Consider the following 18,519-nt stretch of genomic DNA (forward strand, 5'->3'; position numbering starts at 1 on the left):
GTCAGGAAGGAGGTCCTTTCTGTGAGACATTTGCTCTAGGTTCGGAGACACTCTGTGGAGCAGAAGTCCTTAAAGGAAGTGAGACCAGTTAGAGTCAAAAAGAAAAAAAATAGCACATAGTCTTCCAAGAATTATGTCATCAACACAGCCTCAGCCCCTGAAAAATGTCATATCATAGCCGCCAAAAGCATAAACTTAAATTTTAGTCTTCCCCTTGGTTTTCTTTTTTTTTTCATTTGAAATTCTTATTCCTGGTTTGTATTTCTTGATTTTCTTTTTCTTCACATTTTCCACTGTATTCACCTTGCATTTACATGTACTCCTTTTCTTTGACATTCTTAAAAAAAAAAAAAAAAAAAAAAAAACAGGGAAAAGTTTTGGTAGTATTAGTATTCACATCTAAACTCTGGTTGTCAGTCATGCAGGCACCGCAAAGCCATCATTCCCTTTGTCTGGAGGAAACACCTGCTTCTGAAGAGGCAAGACACAAATTAACCTCAGTAACAACTCGCCTTGTGCACTCACTCTGTCCTCACAGTGGTCTTCACAATTTATTTGTCAGTATTAAATCATCACAAATTATTTGTCAGTATTAAATCAAAGAAGCCTTTGCGTGGGGGGAAATCAGCTTAAGTGGTCCCACCTTACATCCCCCCTATACAGTATACTGCTGGGAAGAAACACACCTGCCAAGTAAGAACGCAGCAGGACATGTGAGTTTGGAATTCCAATTTAAGGTGCTCGTATGGACCCAGATACATGATGGGAGTAAGAAGACCACTCACTAAGACGCCGCTAAGAATTGTCAGCTTACATACACCATCAATCAGTGGGTGCAGAGACTTTACAAGTCATTTATCGTGCTTTCTAATTGGACCACGGAGAGCCAAGCACCACCCTAGTTTACTGTGCTGTTTTGCTTATCACTGTGCTGATTGTAAAAGAAAACACTTACCCCTTCTCTGTAACACATGTGTATATTTTAACACCACTAGCAGGATATCTTCACTGTAAATCATAGCTGTCCATCCTTTCTACTTTAGCTGCCCTTTTCCTCGTAGCAGAGATTCTCACTTAACCACTCATCTTCTAAGCCTTGCCTTTTCAATATGACTTTTTTACCAGCCTAAGAGGACATTGTTTGGAGGCAACCACAGCATCTTGTGGTTTAAAAAAACAGCAGCCCTAGCTGGTTTGGCTCAATGGATAGAGCACCAGCCTGTGGACTAAAGGGCCCCCGGTTTGATTCTGCCCAAGGGCACGTGCTCGGGTTGTGGGCTCGATTCCCAGTGTGGGGCATTCAAGAGGCAGCCAATCAATGATCCTCTCTCATCATGGATGTTTCTCTCTATCCCTTTCCCTTCCTCTCTAACATCAATAAAAAATAAACAAAACAAAACGAACTTTAAAAAAACAGCAGTAGGAGGTAACTGCGCCTTGGCCGAGTGTCCATTCTGTGTGCCATCCCAGCCTCTTCAGTCCACACAGCACCAAGCATTCCCAGCCATGTTCTATGTTGGAAAATGTACCTATGATTTTGTATGACTTGGGAAGCAGGGGGAGTTTGGAGAGCAGAAACAGCTTAAACAAAAGAAACCAAGCAGTAGCTTGCACTTCTCTTCGTTGAATAGCAAGTTAGAGAGTAACGTGCGAGATTTGCTCTGGAGTTCCAGAACACAGGTAAGTTCATCATCAAAAGCTGCTCAGTGCTGCAGAGCTGAAAAAGATGGGATAATATTGGAGGTTGGTCTTTCCTAGAGCCGTGGTCGGCAAACTGCGGCTCGCGAGCCACATGCGGCTCTTTGGCCCCTTGAGTGTGGCTCCTCCACAAAATACCACGGCCTGGGCGAGTCTATTTTGAAGAAGTGGCGTTAGAAGAAGTTTAAGTTGAAAAAATTTGGCTCTCAAAAGAAATTTCAATCGTTGTACTGTTGATATTTGGCTCTGTTGACTAATGAGTTTGCCGACCACTGGCCTAGAGAATCAACCCTTCCGCTCTAAGTCATTCAGTAAATAGTAGGACTTCTTTTCGGCACTTAGGTGTACTCTCCACTTGCTTTTGCTTTGTAGAGTTTCTTTTAGAGTTTTCATTTTCTTTTCCTTATGACATCTAATCATTTGAAGGCTCAAGAAAGAGCCTTCAAATTGATGGGCAGTGAAAACCTAGTTTCTGGCGCAGGTTAAGTTTATTTGATAGTGATTTTAATTACACCATTCATTCACTTAAAACACACACACACACACACACACACACACACACACACACACACACACACACTATCCTAGTACTTTCTACGGCCAAGCTCAGAGCTGGGTCTCGGGAGGACTGTGGCAAATGAGCCAGACACAGCCTCTGTGCTAATAGAGCTTACAGGTGGGCAGCAGGTGGTGAACTAAGCAATCACAAAATGCTTGGCTGAGTTTACACCACCTGTGTGGTGTTTGGGGAGCACAGAACAGGGACACCTTAGCGAGCCTAGATGGGTCAGAAGGATTCCAGGTGAAAGTGAAATTAAAAGGTAGAAGAAGAGACGGGAAAGAGGGGCCAAACATTCTAGTACATACAAAGGTCTAAAATCCAAAGGGAGGCGAACAATATTAAGTCTAATTAATTTTAGAAATCTGGAAAAAAAACATATTTTTTGCCCTAAGAATTTATTACTTCTCTTCATTTGTATCTGGCCTGTTTAAAAAAGAAAAAAAAAAAAAAGGCAAGCCAATGGAGTTAAAGGAAAGGGCATCGGCATTTCCACGTGTTACTCTTAGGACAAGAAAGATGACCTGTACAGACATGTACCAATGCTCACACTGTGTGGTAGCGGGCACTATCCAGGGTGAGTTTTCTGGATACTGAGGGCCCACGATCTGGCAGAATCTCTACAGAGAACTTCAAGCCTTTCAATATGGAGGCTGAATGGTAGGTTTTTATTTTATTTTATGGGATGACCCAGTTGTAAGGAGCCTTCAGTGTTTCCCAGGAGCTGCCCCGGAACCTGGCTGTAACACTATGTTTGGAGTCATAGATAAACCACTGAGGCCTCCTGGCGCTCGATGGGGGTCCACAGCAGACCTGCCTTTACCCAGTCTGCACTATGGCGGTTAGTGCCATGTATGCAAGTCCGAGGGTTACTAGGAGTATCCCACCATTTTTAATCCCTTATCTTCTTATTTCCAAGAGCCTTAAAACCCCAGGAAATCTCATAAATTCACTTGTTATCTCTGCATTCTAATTCCATACGCCAGTTACCTCGTTTCATGGTATTTGAATGTTCTTTTATTTTGAAATATACAAAATAAAAATACACTTTAAATGGATTAAAGATAGTATTGAATCCCTTGGAATGTAAATCTAAAATGTATTTTAAAACGAATCTGAAGATCACATATAAGCTCCTTCCTCAGAGACATAGAAAAAAGAAGAAAACCAGGAAGGTTGAAAATCTCTAGAGACCTACCCAAACCTATGCCTTTAATCCTTGTTAGCAAGTAAAATGAATGAAGTCATGAAAGGCTGTAAAATGTACGTTTTTAAACACGAAAAATATAACCTACATTGCAGCAACAACTGAGTAGACTTTGGGCTGGGAGGTAATTCTTAATCTCATTGAATTTGAGATGACTGGTCATCAATTCCAACAAGGGGTAGAAGGCCAGGATATTACCCACAGATGCAATGGGTATATTCTGGGCAAGGAGGGCAAAACTTGTTTCTTTAAGACAGAAACTGCATATCTGACCCTAATATCTTACCTGACACTTGATTCAAATGAGTTTACTCCTGGAGTTTATCTAACCTTATACAGATTTTAGGTGAAATGGCCCAGGGAAACCACTTTATTAAACTTAGCCTCAAGCATTCTCTGACATCCTAATTCATTGATTATTAAAAAATAAACCTCTAAGGCTAAATGAGAAGCCTGCAGGATCTGAGAAACCTAACTTGGGTAAAAGACTTGATGAAGCCCTCTTTTTACGTTGGTGAGACTGTACGTTCTGGGACAGTGCATATTGCCACTGAGCAAAGCCCAGGCTATTTCAGTCAAACCATGCACCTCTACGGGGCACTTGCATTAAGCCTACAGTTAGAGGGACCTCATAAACCCATATAATACATTTTTTATTGCATCTTATTTCATACTGTTAGGACTATGTTTGTTATAAAAATTAGACCTCACCTACCTTAGCTTCTCTTTGGTTTTACTATATGATACCAGCCAACTAAAAAGTTAGGGGGTGTCCGGCAGGGGTGGTGGGGAGAAATTCAGTCTTCTTGTAATGTCAACCCAAAGCCAAATAATCAGAAACTGATCATTAACTTCCCACAGACAAAGAGGGTATTTTTAATGCATTTATTTGTCTTTATAAATAGTTTTCTATTCTGATAATAAGTGTTATGCATTTCCATTAAGGAAGAACTTGAAAATATATGAAACGATAAAGAAGAAAATAAAGATCATACATAAGCTCCTTCCTCAGAGATAACGCCATTGACGTGATATAAACAAATGCTTTGTCTGAATGTGGGAGCTGCCAGTGTACTATGAAACATTCAAGTGAAAACATCTAAACTGTCCTCTATGTTCTGCCCTCTCTCAGGCCGGTCATGTTTCTGTGACTTGTTCAAGGCCATGGCTGAGGCTGGCACAGCAGCCGCTCTCCTGCCTGGCCCAGAGCTCCCCGCTCAGCGACAGGCACTCATAGCCTCCTGCCTGGCCCAGGGCTCTCCCCTCAGTGACAGGCCCACTCTCAGCCTCCTGCCTGAGCCAGGGCTCCCTCCTCAGTGACAGGCCCCCTCACAGCCTCCTGCCCGGCCCAGGGCTCTCCCCTCAGTGACAGGCCCACTCTCAGCCTCCTGCCTGAGCCAGGGCTCCCTCCTCAGTGACAGGCCCCCTCACAGCCTCCTGCCTGGCCCAGGGCTCTCCCCTCAGTGACAGGCCCCCTCACAGCCTCCTGCCTGAGCCAGGGCTCCCCCCTCAGTGACAGGCCCCCTCACAGCCTCCTGCCTGGTCCAGGGCTCCCTCCTCAGTGACAGGCCCCCTCACAGTCTCCTGCCTGGCCCAGGGCTCTCCCCTCAGTGACAGGCCCCCTCACAGCCTCCTGCCTGGCCCAGGGCTCTCCCCTCAGTGACAGGCCCCCTCACAGCCTCCTGCCTGGCCCAGGGCTCTCCCCTCAGTGACAGGCCAACTCTCAGCCTCCTGCCTGAGCCAGGGCTCCCCCCTCAGTGACAGGCCCCCTCACAGCCTCCTGCCTGGCCCAGGGCTCTGCCATCAGTGACAGGCCCCCTCATAGCCTCCTGCCTGGTCCAGGGCTCCCTCCTCAGTGACAGGCACACTCTCAGCAATTCCAGGTCCTAAATCAAACCTGACTTACTTTTTCAGGAGATTTCTTTAGACTCACAAGAGATTTGCCTTGTGTCACCTGCAGGATTTACGGTTAGAATCCCGCTTTCAAATGTGGGAGCTCCTACATGCTCTCTCTGAATTGATGTATTAACATTTTTCCTTGTACAAATTTGTCTTTTTCTTTAATGAAATGACTTTTTACTTAATTTTTTCTAATTCTCTTCAGTATAGGACATTTGGTTTATAGAGAGTTGACCCACTAATAATGAGAATAAGGAGTGATTCTTAAATATTTTACTTACATTATATAAGAAGAAATTATGTCAGCATTAGTTTTGATTTGGATTTATTCACTCATTCAACAAGGAGTTATCATTATATGTCCAAGGTGACCAATATCCTGGTCAATCATTTATGTCCCTGACACATCCCAAAATAGCATCAAACATCTGAAGTCAACTGTAATACAAAAAGCCCGTATAGGTATTTGAAAGTAAAGTGTAACTAGATTTTGACCCAAATCTAGCTAAGGGAGGCCAACTTCATTTCTCAACATTGATGACATGCTAAGGCTTCTTCATTTTCCAAATCAAGTTGACAAATTCTCTTAGTAGTTAGGACAGTGGTCCATCTATGAACACACACAAGCAGGAATAACCTTAATGTTGAGGTTTAGACCTATTTCTTTATTTTGGCTTTTTCTCTCTGAGCTAGACCTAGAACGATTACTGTGATTCTCAGAGCACATGACTCTATAAATATTAGGCATTAGGGTTTATACAACATGAATATAGTGCATGGGAGAAAATAAAAAACTCTGACAATCCAAACAGAAATCACAGGCATATCCTTTTCTATGTCAAAAGAAAAAATAATAATAATAATTATACAAGTAAATAGAAATTGCTAATCCCTAAAGTCTCTGAGTACAGTAAAGAAACCTTTGAGAAAGAAATTAATAACTTGCAAAGTGTGGCTTTGAAAACTGAATTAATAAAAATGTCCCCATTTTAAGCCACTGTAATAATAAAGGTTTATTTTTCAAAACCTTGGCAAAAAAAAAGAGTCAGAACACAAATACTTAAAATTCCGTGGAGGATCTTACAGATGTTACGCTGCAGGTCCTGGGCAGTGGTGAGGGCGGAAGCAGCAGCGTGGCATCTTCTCCTTTGTTTCTTTGATTAAATTTCATGATTTTACCCCCACCCTCCTCTCACTCTCTCCGGGCAACTGGAGTATACAGTCCCTATTGAATGTGGACCTTCCCTCTCCCCTGAACAGGCACTCTTACTAATTCTTGCCCAGAAAAAAAAAGTGTCATTAATTATTTTAGTTCCTTAATATGTCATTTTTAAAGCCTGTTTAGAAGACTGGCCTTCTGGAAAGAGCTGTGCCATACACAGCAGAAGGGAGAATGTTTCCTTGTTCAAATGGCTATGGGAGGTAAAAAAAAAAAAAAATCTGTTTATGTTCAAGTATACACCCTGGAATTAGAAAAACTATGCAAACAATATGAACCCCCAAACTCTGCATATCCTACATGTGGGCAGGAATGAATGCATATAAGCAGAGGACTGGAAGGAAGCTATCAAGAGTCAAGGCACTGAAAAATCAATTATTCTTTTTATGGAATTGTTGTGCCCTCATCTCCTCTCCCAGATAAAATGCAATGCAGGCAAATGCCAAAATTGTTCATAAACATGGATATGAAAATTTTCTCAGGTAATAAGGAGTTATCAAACTATAAATTCTAGAGTCACTAAGGAAGCACCTCTCATCTTCACAATACTCACTTTCATTGAGAGAGAGAGAGAGAGAGAGAGAGAGAAAGAGAACTAACCACACCACTTAATAGGAGATTAAAGGTAAGAGAGAGAATAAATCTTCTAGCCTCTGAACAAAAAAAATATAAGCTTGGATTTTTATTTTCTAAGGTTTAGATTTCAGTTAGCCATGAGAATATTCTTAAATAAAACTCAACCTCCAGAAAATGTTCTACCTCCAGGATGTGGAGACTGATGAAAGGGCCTCCTGGCCCCATATGACTCTTCAAATGGCTGAATTCCCGACAGGAATTTTGCCTTAGGATTAAGGCATGGTGGTTCCAAAAGGAGACTAGAATCTCCCCCTGCCTAGTATCAGCTAGGGCAGCTTCATTGAGGCTTTAATTCATTGATTCATTATTCATTCATGCACTCTGGATATTTACTCAGCAAATCTATTGGACACTTACTCTGTGCTAGAGAAATACTGAGCTGAGGCTACAGTAGTGAACAGGAGGACATCGTCTGTGCCCATGAGAAAGACTGAATCAGTTCTTTTTAATGCTGCAGGTTTGTCTAACATGGATGGATGTAGACTCTCTGAAAATCAAAAGTCAAAAGTCAAAAACAAGTTAGCATAAATAAATTTGTGAAGGCACTTCCCTTTTCTAGTGTTGATTCTTTCCCCAATGCCTCCTTGTACCCTCTCATCACAAGGTAATATCTAGACACATGCTAATAATGCTTCCAGAGAATTCTAGAACTTTCTCTGTACTAGACTTCCCCAAAGTTTTATCCATTGTATAGCCACAGTAGATTTATCTTTTTATTTTGTTATTTGGATCTGCACTGCCACACTTATTTGTTAAATGTGTTTCCTAAAGAAAGACATATATGTAGGGAGATGTTTTCCTTGAAAGGCATAAATATTATATGTTTTAGGCTTAGTCTAATGAGTATGTCCAGGGAATGCCTACAGAAATAATATCCCTGGCAAGGCTGTTTTTCACAAGAACTTTGCACTAGAAAAAGAATAATAATTTTCAGTTGTTAAGGATCAAAAAAAATTTTTTTTTTCTTGTCTATAAGAATAGGAAAGACTTCCTTTTGGAAAGTAAACATTTCGGTCCTGCCCTGACTGAAAAAAGAAATGTTGCTTTTATTTTTCCAATTACTGCCACCTGGTGGACATGGGAGGTTCTTTTAGACAGTACAAAGGACTATGTCTTAGTATTAACACAAGATGGCAGCACGCAACCAGATTTTCAGAGCCAGACACAAAAAAGAAATCAGTTCCACAGCTTCTGGTGTGCAGCTGTTCTTATGGTGGCAGTTATGGCATTCCTCTGTGAGAAAGAAATTGTTACATGATTAAACACCTCTTTCTTAGCAAAACAAAGTGGGCACATGTGTGACAAACACAAGAAAAAAAATCAGGATTTTGCCCCTCAAAAGAATAATGTTCTGTTCCAACAGAATATAATAAATAGAAAGTAACAGAACCAAATAAGCACTCCACCCTCTTTTCCTAAAGACAAATGGAATTCCAAATATTAATAGCATTAGAATTTCACAAACCAGTTCATTCATTGCAATAAGGAGGACTTCCTAAAATTTAAGCGGTAAGCTAATTTGCTTATTAAAGGTTTTTAAGCAAATGCATATTTTGTATGATTTTAAAGTATGACATTTTACAATACTTTTAAATAGTTCTTTTAATGAGCTCTTTTTTAATTTATTAGAGATATGTTTAGACCGCAGAGACTCTCACCCAAGCCTGTGCCAGTAACTGGTTAACCCCGCACATTTCTGACCAAAATGCTGCCTGACCAGTCTGCTTCCCTATCACTTTAGTGTGTTAGCTTCTCTCAATGTTTTGTTCATCTATACTGTTGCAGTAGATTTTTCAATTTTTTTAATTCTCTTTTTTCACCAAATTTTCACTGATATTTCTCTGTAGAAGGTATTTTATCACAAATCTGACAACTCTTATTTATTGAGCACTTACTATGTGTCTGGCAGCATTCTAAGTATGGTATGATAACTTATATAATTGATAAAACAAATTTATAAGGAGCATGTTGATTAAACTTATTTTACAGGTGATGATACTGAGGCAAAGAGAGGTTAAGTGATTTTTTTCTAGCTTAAGCAAAGCCATTGGTCTTCCTGTCTGCCCAGGTTTCTGAACAATGACTTGCAGTTATTCCTTGTGGACCAGGGGAAACCAAGTGTTCTTTACATAAAGATGCTATCATCAGGAATTAGGCTCCTTTGGGTGAAGAGCAGCGCTCTGTGACCTTGAGAGGTTCTTACAAATTCTAAGGAACGATAAACCAAAAGGCTTGCCCCAAGAAAGAAGGGAAGTTGTGCTTTGCATAAGAGCAGAGCCAAACTCTCCCCAGTCAAATCTGAATCATTTCAATGTCCCAGTCATAACCCTAGAGATGTTTAGACTATAGATAAAGACTTTATTTCAGAAAAATACCAGGATGTATTGATGAATAATGGACAGAGTCCTGGCTGGAGAACTGGAAACCTTGACTTACAGTCTCAACTCTGCCTCAGGCTGTGTGACATTGGGTAACTGATTCGCCTCTCTGGGCCACATATTGTGATGGCATATTTTTATAGTGCCTTTTCAACAATTTTTAAGGCAATATGTAGATTTCAGGAAAAGTAGTCAGAGAAGGTATTGTGAAAATAAAAACACAGTGGTGGTGTGTTTAATATACAATTAGAACATCAGTGGGCAGATGATCAGTGAGATCAACAGGTGGAGATCGGTATTTCATATCTTGATGGAACCTGGCTCCATGTCTGTGGTGAGAGTGACATCAGTTACAGGCTTCTGCTCAGAAAGGAACAGAATTCTCCCTCCATCCTCTGTGCATTCATGCAGAAGACTTCCAATACTTCTGCAGGTAATGGACTAGCTCTTTGAGGACTAAGGGCAGGTGCTAATGACCGAGCATCTTCAGAAGAGCATCTGGAGGTCCACCAGGAATGGTGATGCAGTGGAGCATTCACACTGGGCCTCCACATTCACCCTGCATCCGACCAATCTAGGGGAACTGTTTCCATGTGTAGTCACAGCTTGCTCTTATGAATAGCCTGGCTGACAGGATATAGGTTTTTGATAAAGTGATGGGAAAAGTCCTTCCTGAACTGGTAACTAAAACATTTATCAGAAATCTGAAGGAAGTGACCGTGTGAGCCATTCAGAGATCTGGGGAAAGAGCATCTCAAGCAGATGACTCAGCAGGTACAAAAGCTTTAAAGTTGGAACACATTTAGCATTTTAAGTGAAAAGAGAGTGGAGCCACCAGGGGCAAAACGGTAGGATGGTGTTGGGAGCCAGACATATTCTATCATTTCACTAAATTGCAGTCAAGAGTTCATCTTCATGCCATACTCAGAGTGCTTGTACTTGTCTACACATATAACATGTGACACCAAGTATTTGTAGTTACAAATTGATTTTGCCACCTCCAAATGCACATTTGTTCCAACCAACCAATCTCTTTCCACATACCTTTCTTTCCATCTCTATCAATATGTGCTTCTACTAGAATGCTTTTCCACCTTTCCTCTCACTTTCCTTTCAGTGGAGAGTACCAGGCTACTTTTGTGCTTATTCTCAATTGGTAAAAAAAATTTTATCTGTTTTTGTTTTGCTAAATGTTTCTTTTGTAGAAATTGGCACGACCGTGCACTTCAAGCAAAAAGGTATGGTTCTTATTTCTAATTACCTTCTACATGTTAAAATTAAAATTTCACAGCAGTGTGTTAGGGTCTTATATACTAGAGTTTATTTCATCTCAACAGTTTGTGGAAATAATTTCCATAACACATTTGCCACTATTTATTCCAAAATTGCAACTTTCTCTTTCACAAAAAGCCCCCGCTACCCATGTCTACTCTGTTGCTTTAGTTATTCATTTTTGAATGTCTGGAACTGAGCAGCTTATCCCCTCCCACTTTCCTCATCTTAAGTGTCCATGGTTAATTCTTGCAGAGCTATGCTTTTGGAAACATTCACTGCCCAATTACATAGAACTGACTTTACTGTTACTTGTTGGCTATTCAAGTAGATATATTTCTAAGGAAAATAGAGCAGGGTCTCCTAAAATGAAGGACTTGAGAATTTAATACTCCCTCCTGCCTCAACATTCTCCAGATCTTCATCTACCCTCACCCTGCTGTAGTACATCAGGGTTGCTTGGATCTCCTAGGAATTGCCCTCCAACTGCCCCATGTATTTCCATCAGCCACGTGGCACATAGTTCACATACTTTTCCCTGCAACAACAGTGCACTCAAGTTAAAGCTTCAAAAAATGGACCCTAAAATGCAAACAATTACCAATTACCTCTTTACAAGTCCAACAGAAATCTCTATACCAGAGCCACAAAGGAACCTTTGTGGCCAAACACCACCCTCCTTAAGTCCTCGTGGCCACCCACTTGGATTGGTAGTTGTTTCTTATGAAGATGTCTTCTTCTCTGAACCTCAAAGGAGATGAGACAACCAAGATCATTATCAATAGTGAAAAATGATTCTTGTGGGATTTAGACCCCACCAGTGACCAAGAACCACAGAGATTATGGACACTTTGTTGCTTATTCAGGAAAGGGCCAGCATTTTGTTTATATCAGCTCTAGCTAGTCCCCACAGAAGGCAGCAGGGAGGAGGCAAGTAGAAATATATACATAGAACCAATATCATTTGGGGCAAGAAGATCTAAGCTACTGCCCTCTTCAGCCCTTCTCTCTCCAGCACCATGATTATCAATTAAAGTTGAATCTTAGGATACCTCAGGGCTTTGGTGTGAATGGAAAAATAAGGCACAGTGTGTGTGTGTGTGTGTGTGTGTGTGTGTGTGTGTGTGTGTGTGTGTTTGGGTTTTTTCCAGAGACCATTGAGATAAATTCCTAGTGTCACCCAAAGGAATTCTAAATATTGGCCTAAAATTTTAGAATTTTGCATGGCAAAATATTTGATGCTGTTTTGATGGAAAAGATGTGATAATTTTACTGTGAAAAATAACTTTACTGTGAAACCCTACCCAAAACTCACTTTATAGAGAGGGAAGATAATGTGTAAAGAATTATGTAGAAGGAGCCCAAATTTAATTCTAAGGCACAGTGCTCAAGGAAAACATCAAATACAGATCCCGTTCTACTCTCAATTTATTCAGCCAGAGGAAGCCGAACTGGCTGAATATGGACAGCAGGTGGCGCCAAAGTCAGTCTTTTCAGGCTTCCTTTAATTAAACATGGCTTCCCAGGCCCGTATGTGCCTGTCTGGATAATATTTAAGAGAGATTTGGGAGATTATTTTTTTTCTCTCGCTTAATAAGTATTAACTATATAGTTTAATTTTTTGTCTTATTTTCAGTCACTCAGTCAGCCCTTAGTAATTATAAAGAGTAATTCAAACTTAAACTTGTCTGGCTTTACCTCTTCTTGTATGGCTGAACTATGTACAGGAATAAAAATATGATTGACCTTGATGGCTTAAAGGATGAAAGGCTTGCCCAACAATCACTGAGGGTGTGACTAATGATTATGTTGAATACATCTAGTCCCCATTCTTTGAAATGAGCCCTCACTACCCAGGAGATCAACAGAAATGTCTTATCCAAATTTGAATCACAACGTTTCACTAAGAGTGTGAGCTTTAAAGAGGGTGTTGAAAAATTACCTATTCTTTCTTTGGAATTTTACTGAAAGACTGGTCAATTGGCTCAGCATCCTGCATCAGGTTTGTAGTATATACACTTTGCCAAAAAATACTCACGTTCCTCGATTTCAGGATGTTGTATCAATCTTGCCCTGAGTCACACATTCTCTTTTTAAGCATTATGATGGCAAAGTGTAATCCAGCATTCACCTTGACACAATCTCATTTATCATCCTGTCCTGGGGTTGAAAACATAGACCTGGTGAGTTGACTCAAGATTTTCAATCTCGTTGCAGCTAAATTTTGCCCCTCTGGGTCAAACATTGAAAGCCTTGACCAATTCACAAACTAACCCTTTGATTCAGGGGTATTTTGTGCCTTTCTGTAATCCAGATATTTATAGTTAATAGCAATAAATGATTCTGCTACCATTTGTTGAATATCTACTAGATACCACACATGTAAGCATGTGCATACACATATACATACACACATATAGAATGTGGCTGAAGATATGATATTTGTCTGTTATGTGATGAGCGTGTAGCAATTTTTGAATTGTGGTTCTATTTGCCCATCTATTCTTCAGGCTAACTCATGTTTGCAGACTCTTGCTTCAGTCTATCTATCTGTATAGGAAAATACTTGCTAAGCCTGGCCATCTGGTGTGGGAAATAAGTTTTACCATTTGCATTTCCACAAGTAAGCAGAAATTTCATAACTATGAACTAAAACATAATTAATGATTTAGCCGATTATTTTCCCCAAAATGGCCATTAACTGAAGTACTCTCCTACGCAGTCATATATACATATCTATAACTGCATGCCCCCTTGTGATGATTATCCGACTGTCTCCCATTTACCTTCACATTTTTCAAGTCTATTTATTTACTCTCAAAACCAATTGTGAAAAGAGCAAGTCATAGAAGTGCATCAAAAAGCTATGTGAGAGCACTTAAAAACAATAATTGACAGGTCTACAAAATTCACTTCAACTATGTTATAATTGTATTAAGGATACAATTAAAGAATATTAATAGTCATATACTGGGATTTCCTATATGTAACATAGAATATCATGTGAAAGTGATAGTTTATTCTCAATTATGTGTATGAAAAGACCAAGTGTATATCATATATATGTATATATATGAATATGTATATAAAATATAATTTTCTCTAGTACTTATGTATGTACATGATTAGCAAAATGTTATATTAAACATGTTTATTTAGGTTCATATATGTCTATATTTCAATGATGGAATTTTTGCTTTCTCAAATATTTACTGCCCTTCAAAAAAATGGTAAGACTAGGCTTTTTAGATTTCCCAGGACCTTATGATAATCTAGTCTGTACCAGCACTAAAAATAAAGTTAAGGAAATAGGCAGAATTAGAGTCTTTCTATTTTACAGCATCCCTATATCAAATTTGTTTAACCAGGAATGGTATAAGTTTGTGTGTAATCTTTGTCTGCTTCACTGACACACTAATTCAAACAATGTGCCACTGAGCTCATGCCACCTACAGCATATAGAGGAGCTAAAATACCCATCAGGCCAGAAACCCTGGGAGCTGCCATTAAGAGAGCTTACAGATATCACAGGGCCAAATAGGGAGGAGACAGGTAGGGGGTGGGTAAGGTTCAGAACACTTGAATTTTAATCACAATTCCTAATCAGGTGCTTCATGCAAGAAACATGATCTTCTTGAATCTTAACTCCTCAAGAAAGGCATGGACCTGAAGGTAGCCAAAGTGCCTTTGTATTAATACTAGTAGCCCGTTTGCACAAAGATTCATGCAATAGACCTTTATTCACCTGGCTGCCTGCACCAGTTTTCTGCCGGCACCAGGGACCCAGGCCTTGGCTGTGGCCACCGCCTTCTGCCTTCTTTCAGGGTCCTGGCTTGGCCCTGGGCGGTGGCCTTGAGCTCGGCCGCACCCAGCATTCCTGCGATGGGCGCAGGCACCCCGCTGGCGCCCAAGGCCGGGAAAGCCTCGGGCGGCTTTCCCGGCCTTGGACTCCGCCACACCCAACGTCCCTGCAACGGTTTCCTGGTGGGCGTGGTTGATGGGCGTGGCTTGGTTGGTGGGCGTGGCTTGGGCGTAGCAAAGGTGTGGTCAATTTGCATATTTGTCTATTATACGGTAAGATGATCCTATAGCCATTCAGAAAATTAAAAAATTATAAGCTCATTTTATAGTATAACTATGTTGTTCAAAGTTTGTATATATTCATATTTTTATAGTAAGTAATATTTTTAATATTTAAAAGATGCCATTCTGGTCCAAATATTCTATTGAAATCACTTTTTTTAAAAAAAGACAATGGATGTCTTCATGTTGATTTGTTTGTTCTGGGTATTGTTTTAAACAAAGACAAATTTCATTTGCCAAATGTTGGCCAAGAGACTCATTGGCACCCCTTCGCTGGATAACTTGTGTAGCAGTGACAGGCAAAGACTGGAGCCAGCTGCCTGGGTAAAAACCCCAGCTTGCTAGCTGTGTAAACGTGTGCAATAGGTTTCATCTCTCTCTGCCTCTGTTATCTCACTATAAACTGGGCTCATTAGAGTACCAGCCTCACAGCATGGTAGACTGCTTGTATTTGGAAAGCATTTATAACAGTACCTTGCAGTAAGAGCTACCTAATTGTCTACTGGTTTTGTTTGGTTGTTGTTGCTGTTATTATTTTTTAAAAAACAAACAAACATAGACTAGGAGAATGTTTTTGAATTCAACACTTTCCCTGTAATTTTACCTCTAATCTGGTATGTTTGTTGACAATTTTGACAACATTCACATACCAGAGATGCTTCATTGCACTTGAACCATCGTAAGTTTAAACACACACTCACATGTACACTCATTCACACCGATTCGTCTGCATATGTGTCTCAAAACTTCAAAGTGACCCATAATTATAGTCACACCAATCTCTCTTTTGAATGTCATCATCTAAACATACAGCCTTCAATCCCAAAGTCTTGGTTGTGAAAAATACTAGTATTTTCTTTTTAAAATGGATCTTTACAGAAGAACCATACAAAAGGAGAGAGTGGACAAGCAAAGCATAGGAGACAAGCTCTTCAGAGCAACATTTTCTGCCCCAATCCTCCTCTTTCTGTCAACACATACATGGCTTCTCCACTTTCCTTTCCAATCCAATCTCCCTCTTGGGTCTATAGCCACACATACACACCCAAATCCTGTCTACCTGGGGAAAACCAGGGTGGCAGCGGGCAGCACACAGACTGCCACTCCAGGTTGAATTCTGGGCAACTTCAAGTCTTAGTCTTGTTTCTGGTTTGGACCTGCCTCTTAGCCTCCCTAAGTCATGTTTGTTTGTTGTTTTCTGTTGTTGCTGTTGTTGTCTTTGCTTTTGATATTAAACTGTCAAAGTTAGAGTTTGGACCAGGTGATCCCCCTTCTGCCTCTTAAAATACTACAATGAGTTGACTTATTTTCCACCTTGAAGCTCAAGTGTCACCAGTCATTAAATATTACTTGAAAAGAGCTCTCCTCCCTGTAACCAATAAATAATTACTGCTTCCCCCATGAGAAACAAGAGAGTCACAGATTGGTTCCATGTTTTATTGATGGAGATGCTGTGATAAATCGGCTGGAGGAGCCCGTGTCTGGCTGCAGAAGGACCCTCTCCAGTGGTTGGAATCTTAATGAGTGTCCGCTTTAGCTGCCATGCAGAGCAGAGCACACAAGAGGAGGCTGGGTGAGGAGGGGCCTGCCACGCCCTCAGGCATGTCAGGGATAGCTAGTTTAGGACATTCTCTGATGAGAGCATTTTGTATCTAGAGGTGTTTGAACCAATGATAACTCCTAAGATACTTATAGTTCAAGAAGAAGGATTAAGGAAGAAATGTGAGACCTTGTTGAGCTGTACATAAGCGCACTGACTTGGAGGCACTGGTGCCTACCAGACCTGCCTCACCTCTGACAGGGCAGCAGTCAGCTCTAACACAGAGTGGGCCAGATGTAACCATTCTCTTTTCTCTCCCTCTCTCTTTTGCTCTGCAGGACCTGGGTCGGTGAGAGGAATAAATGGATCCATCAGTCTGGCCGTACCACTGTGGCTGCTGGCAGCATCTCTGCTCTGCCTTCTCAGCAAATGTTAATAGAATAAAAATTTTAAAATAATTTAAAAAAACACACAAAATATGCGTCACACAGGATACAGAGAGAGAGAGTGAGATGGGGGGAGACTGTTTATTTCACAACTTTGTGTGTTTATAAATAAAGGGGGAAGTAAGAAAAGGAAGAAGAAAATACAACATTTAAAACAAATTTCAAGTCCATCAATAACCATTTGAGTATGATTCAGGGTGGGAAAAGTTCTACTAGGATATATGTATGTCTAAGCAGATGTATGCTGTGTGAAGACCCATCATGCTAAGGACATCCAGGTGTAAAACTAGGACAAGTGAAGAAGTACCAGATGGATATTAACTCCCCCACACACTTGATCCTTCCTTCATCTTTTTCCATCGTGAGGGGAAAAGAAACAAGGTCTTGCCTTTGTGTGTATATTGCCATCAACTTTTTCCTCTGTTTTCATTTGAGCTGACTCGTAACCATTTGAGACTATCAGTGGAATCCAAGCGGAGTCCTGTGTTGAGCCTTTCTCTGGCTTTCTGCCTCCACTATCACCAACTTTTAAGAACATCTCCTCCCACTCCAGTGTGTTCTAGCTCCCCACATTCATCCCAGATACCCCCTTTTTTATCTCCACCCCCCACACACTTCTCTTCACTCCCACCATCCTGAGCACTAGTCATGCCGCAAATGCTAGGAAGTGCCATTTTAATTTTCTCTGCTGTGCGTGCGTGCTCGCGTCTCTCGCTCTCACGTGGGTGTACATGTGTGTGCGTGTGTGTGTCTCTCTCAAGCATGCCAAGGGAATGGTCCATGTGTACATAGACTTCGTGCTGTAGATACTGTCCTGCATTTGTAATTGTGAGACGCAGCTGTGACACATTGCTGGGGGCAGGGTGGGGAAGGAGGCCAGGAGCAGGGCCCTTCCCCATCCATGGCTGTCACACAACATCGGTGTGTGTTCACACCATGCTGTGCCCCTCCTAAGGGCAGAACCTCATCTTTCTCCTAGTCCAATCATCAGAACCCAGTCAGGAGTCACTCAGAATATCACTGTCAATGAAAGTGCCTACTAGTGATGGGGTGAGCAAACAGTAGAGAAAATCGGTGATGTGGATGAGGCGACCTAGGAGAGAAGGTTTCTGATTTTACTCTTGTTCCATGAGTCTGAGGGATTCATAGGTTTGCTGGCTTGTTGCAGGCTGGGTCCTGCTCTGCTGCAGGGTGAGCAGCATGTGCTGAGTAAATCCCCAGATGCAGGAAGGTCTCCCAGTGTTAACTCCCAGTGCAAGAGGAGGAGCCATCTGGAGATCCTAAGCAAGCCTGTTTTGCTCCTTCCCTAATCTTCAAATAACACTGCATTCACCCATAGATTCCCCTGAGCAGAGATTGTTTCCTATTTCAGACAGAATATGTGAGAGTGAGTGAAGCAGGAAAAGTGAGCAGGGGCTCAGATCCTTATTCGAATTGTAGAGATGCTGACAGAACTCAATACAATGCATTGACCATAACAAAAAGGAATCAACTCCTGTGCTCCTTTGCAGACTTTTGTCCTGGTTTTCTAGGCTAAGCCTTTATTTAGTCGCCCACATTATCTCGCTCCTTTTCCACTGAT

At 41.0% G+C, this 18,519-nt stretch overlaps 1 protein-coding gene and 1 non-coding gene across 4 annotated transcripts in view; both read left to right on the forward strand.

Annotated features, from left to right (window-relative positions):
* LSAMP (limbic system associated membrane protein) overlaps positions 1–17,244 on the forward strand; it is a 631,931-nt gene extending 614,687 nt beyond the window's left edge. For 2 of the 3 annotated variants that reach the window (XM_054713959.1, XM_008146625.3), the window contains one exon: positions 16,830–17,244. In XM_054713959.1, coding sequence (XP_054569934.1) covers positions 16,830–16,927 — 98 coding nt within the window. In that variant the 3' untranslated portion in view covers positions 16,928–17,244. Of the gene's footprint in view, positions 1–10,801; positions 10,835–16,829 lie in introns of all 3 variants that reach the window. The other variant, XM_008146624.3, reaches the window with a different exon arrangement.
* LOC114233421 (small nucleolar RNA SNORA41) lies at positions 8,399–8,529 on the forward strand. Its single transcript, XR_003619565.2, has one exon. It is a non-coding gene; the product is annotated as a small nucleolar RNA SNORA41 (small nucleolar RNA).
* Positions 17,245–18,519: the final 1,275 nt, after the last annotated feature.

Source organism: Eptesicus fuscus, chromosome 3 (genome assembly GCF_027574615.1).
Source record: "Eptesicus fuscus isolate TK198812 chromosome 3, DD_ASM_mEF_20220401, whole genome shotgun sequence".
NCBI classification, from domain to species: domain Eukaryota; kingdom Metazoa; phylum Chordata; class Mammalia; order Chiroptera; family Vespertilionidae; genus Eptesicus; species Eptesicus fuscus.